The sequence below is a fragment of the Galeopterus variegatus genome, unplaced genomic scaffold (genome assembly GCF_000696425.1).
Source record: "Galeopterus variegatus unplaced genomic scaffold, G_variegatus-3.0.2 Scaffold2833, whole genome shotgun sequence".
NCBI lineage: Eukaryota > Metazoa > Chordata > Mammalia > Dermoptera > Cynocephalidae > Galeopterus > Galeopterus variegatus.
Window position 1 is genome coordinate 38,193 of NW_007728944.1, and position 2,197 is coordinate 40,389.

General features: G+C 39.2%; 1 protein-coding gene across 4 annotated transcripts in view; it reads left to right on the plus strand.

The window, feature by feature from the left end:
- Positions 1-2,197, plus strand: part of FOXJ3 (forkhead box J3) — a 141,567-nt gene that overhangs the window by 22,359 nt on the left and 117,011 nt on the right. For 3 of the 4 annotated variants that reach the window (XM_008583106.1, XM_008583109.1, XM_008583107.1), the window contains exon 2: positions 635-695. In XM_008583106.1, coding sequence (XP_008581328.1) covers positions 652-695 — 44 coding nt within the window. In that variant the 5' untranslated portion in view covers positions 635-651. Of the gene's footprint in view, positions 1-634; positions 696-2,197 lie in introns of those variants that run through there. The other variant, XM_008583108.1, reaches the window with a different exon arrangement.

Below are 2,197 nucleotides of genomic sequence, written 5' to 3' on the forward strand. Positions count from 1 at the left end.
ATTGTACGGTACAGCAGGGAGCGCTGCTGCGCTCCCAGTGCCGCACTCTCCCGAGTGCGCCAGGGGCTCGGCCCGTGCATGCTGAACTCTTTGGTAGCTTAATTTAGGTACCTCTCTGGAGTCTCTAGGATTCTTTTTTTTTTTTTTTTTTCCCCCTTTTTGTCTTTTTTCGTGTCCGGCAACGGATCGCAACCCTCGGTGTCGCGCCCGTACCGGGACCGGCAACGGGATCGCAACCCTCGGTGTTGCTCCCGCACCTCACTCAGCCAGTGAGCAGGAACCGGTCTGTATGTGGGATCCGAACGCTCGGCGGGAGCACCACCGCGCTCCCAAGTGGCACACTGTAGCAGTCCGCCACTGGGCTGGCCCCTGGAGTCTCTAGGATTCTACTGAACAGTTTGGATACACTCTATAACATAAGCATAACCATTTGTTAAGTTTTATGAGGTCTCAGCTCCTTTGGATGTCACAGTTACAGTGTGCCTATTTCTCTTATGCTTCCTGGTATTCTGATAATGGTGATTCTTTTAGTCTTCTATTTCTGTTTTCAGAATGTTTTCATCAGAATTGTAGTGTGATTTATGGTTTTATTTACTTTGGAGCATCTAATAACTAACTGTTCTTTACTTTTCAGGTTCTCTTTGTGGCCAGATGGGTTTGTATGGACAGGCTTGTCCATCTGTAACTTCGTTTAGGTGAGTGCTCTTTCTTTTTTTTTTTCTTTGTTGGAATATGCAACATTTTAAAAGTTATGCTGGTCAAGTCATATTACAATGAATTTAAAGGTGAGGTTCGGAATAAAATATTGTAGTTTGTTTTATCAAGTAGTGCAGTTTGGTAGAGTGGAGAGAAATTTTGCCTTATAGAAATTTTTGTGGTGCTGGGAGTTGGATTTGCTCTTAATATCCATTTAGTGAATAGATAAACTTAGTGAAGTGATAATCTTGTATGTGATATAATGTAATTTTACACTTTTGTTGTTCCTTTTTAAAAAAACTAATCTGCTTTGTATGTATTTTAATTAAAAAAATAGTATATTTTGATTGCCTTCGTAGCAGATTATGAAATAAGGCTAAAGGTACTAATTTGAGGATTAATTACACATTAAAGGGTGTGTAAACAATATCTAGATTACTCTCATTTACAATACTTAAATAAAACTTAAGAATAGGAACTAAGTTGTATACAACCCAGTGATTTCAGATTTTTGAAGCCACCAAATCATTTCCACAAATCAAATCTTTTGTGAAGTCAAGTGAATAAAGCAGATAAATTTGGGGCTTTTCTGCTTGCTTAAACTTTCATATTCTTCCCTCACATTGACCCCTGAGGGATTGTGTGGTTCTGAGAGCACGGTTGTAAAATAACATAACTGTATTCTGTTAAGATTGAAATCTTTCAGATTAGAATATGAAATGTTGATGGCAGCACCTACTAGTTACATTTGGTGTTGCAGTCAACTATATTATTTATTAATTCAGCATATTGAGCACCAAATATGCTGGGGCTATAGCAGTGAACATAACAGGTAAAATTCCTATAGTCCTGGAGTTTACATTCTCGTGGAGGGACAATTAATGAACAAGATAAGTATAAGTATCTGTTAGTGACAGTGATAATGACAAAGGAGAAAAATAATATAGAGAAGAGGAATAGAAATATAGACAGGGTAACCAAAGAAAGCTTCACTGAAAAGGTGACATTTGAATGAAGACCTGAAAGAGTGATGGAATGAGCCATATATTGGGTATGTGGAAGATGAGCATTCTAAGCAGAGAGAATCCAGGAAGTGCCGAGGGAGCCTTGTGTGTTTGAGGAACAATGAGGAGGTCACTGTGGCTGGAGTAGCATAAGTGATGAAGAGAGTTGGAATTGCCCAACTTTGGAGGGCAGAAAGAGAGAAAGGAGGGATACAAAATTGCTAGAGCTGTGACTCTGAAGTCAAGGAATCCTTAGGCTTGAGAGAAGTTCTAGTTGTCTACAATGCCACAGAAAAATGAATAATGATGTTGCCTTTTTAGTTTTTATGTATACTTGAATTCTTGTCTGGTCAAGGCTGTCTATCCTTTTCCTCACTAGAAAAGTTTTATTCTCTGTCATTATAGCATTTCCATGAGAATGCATCTTTCGTCTTATAATGGAAATAGATGGAGAGATTGGTTTTCTACTTTGCTAGAGTCCCCCCCCCCCCCCCAAA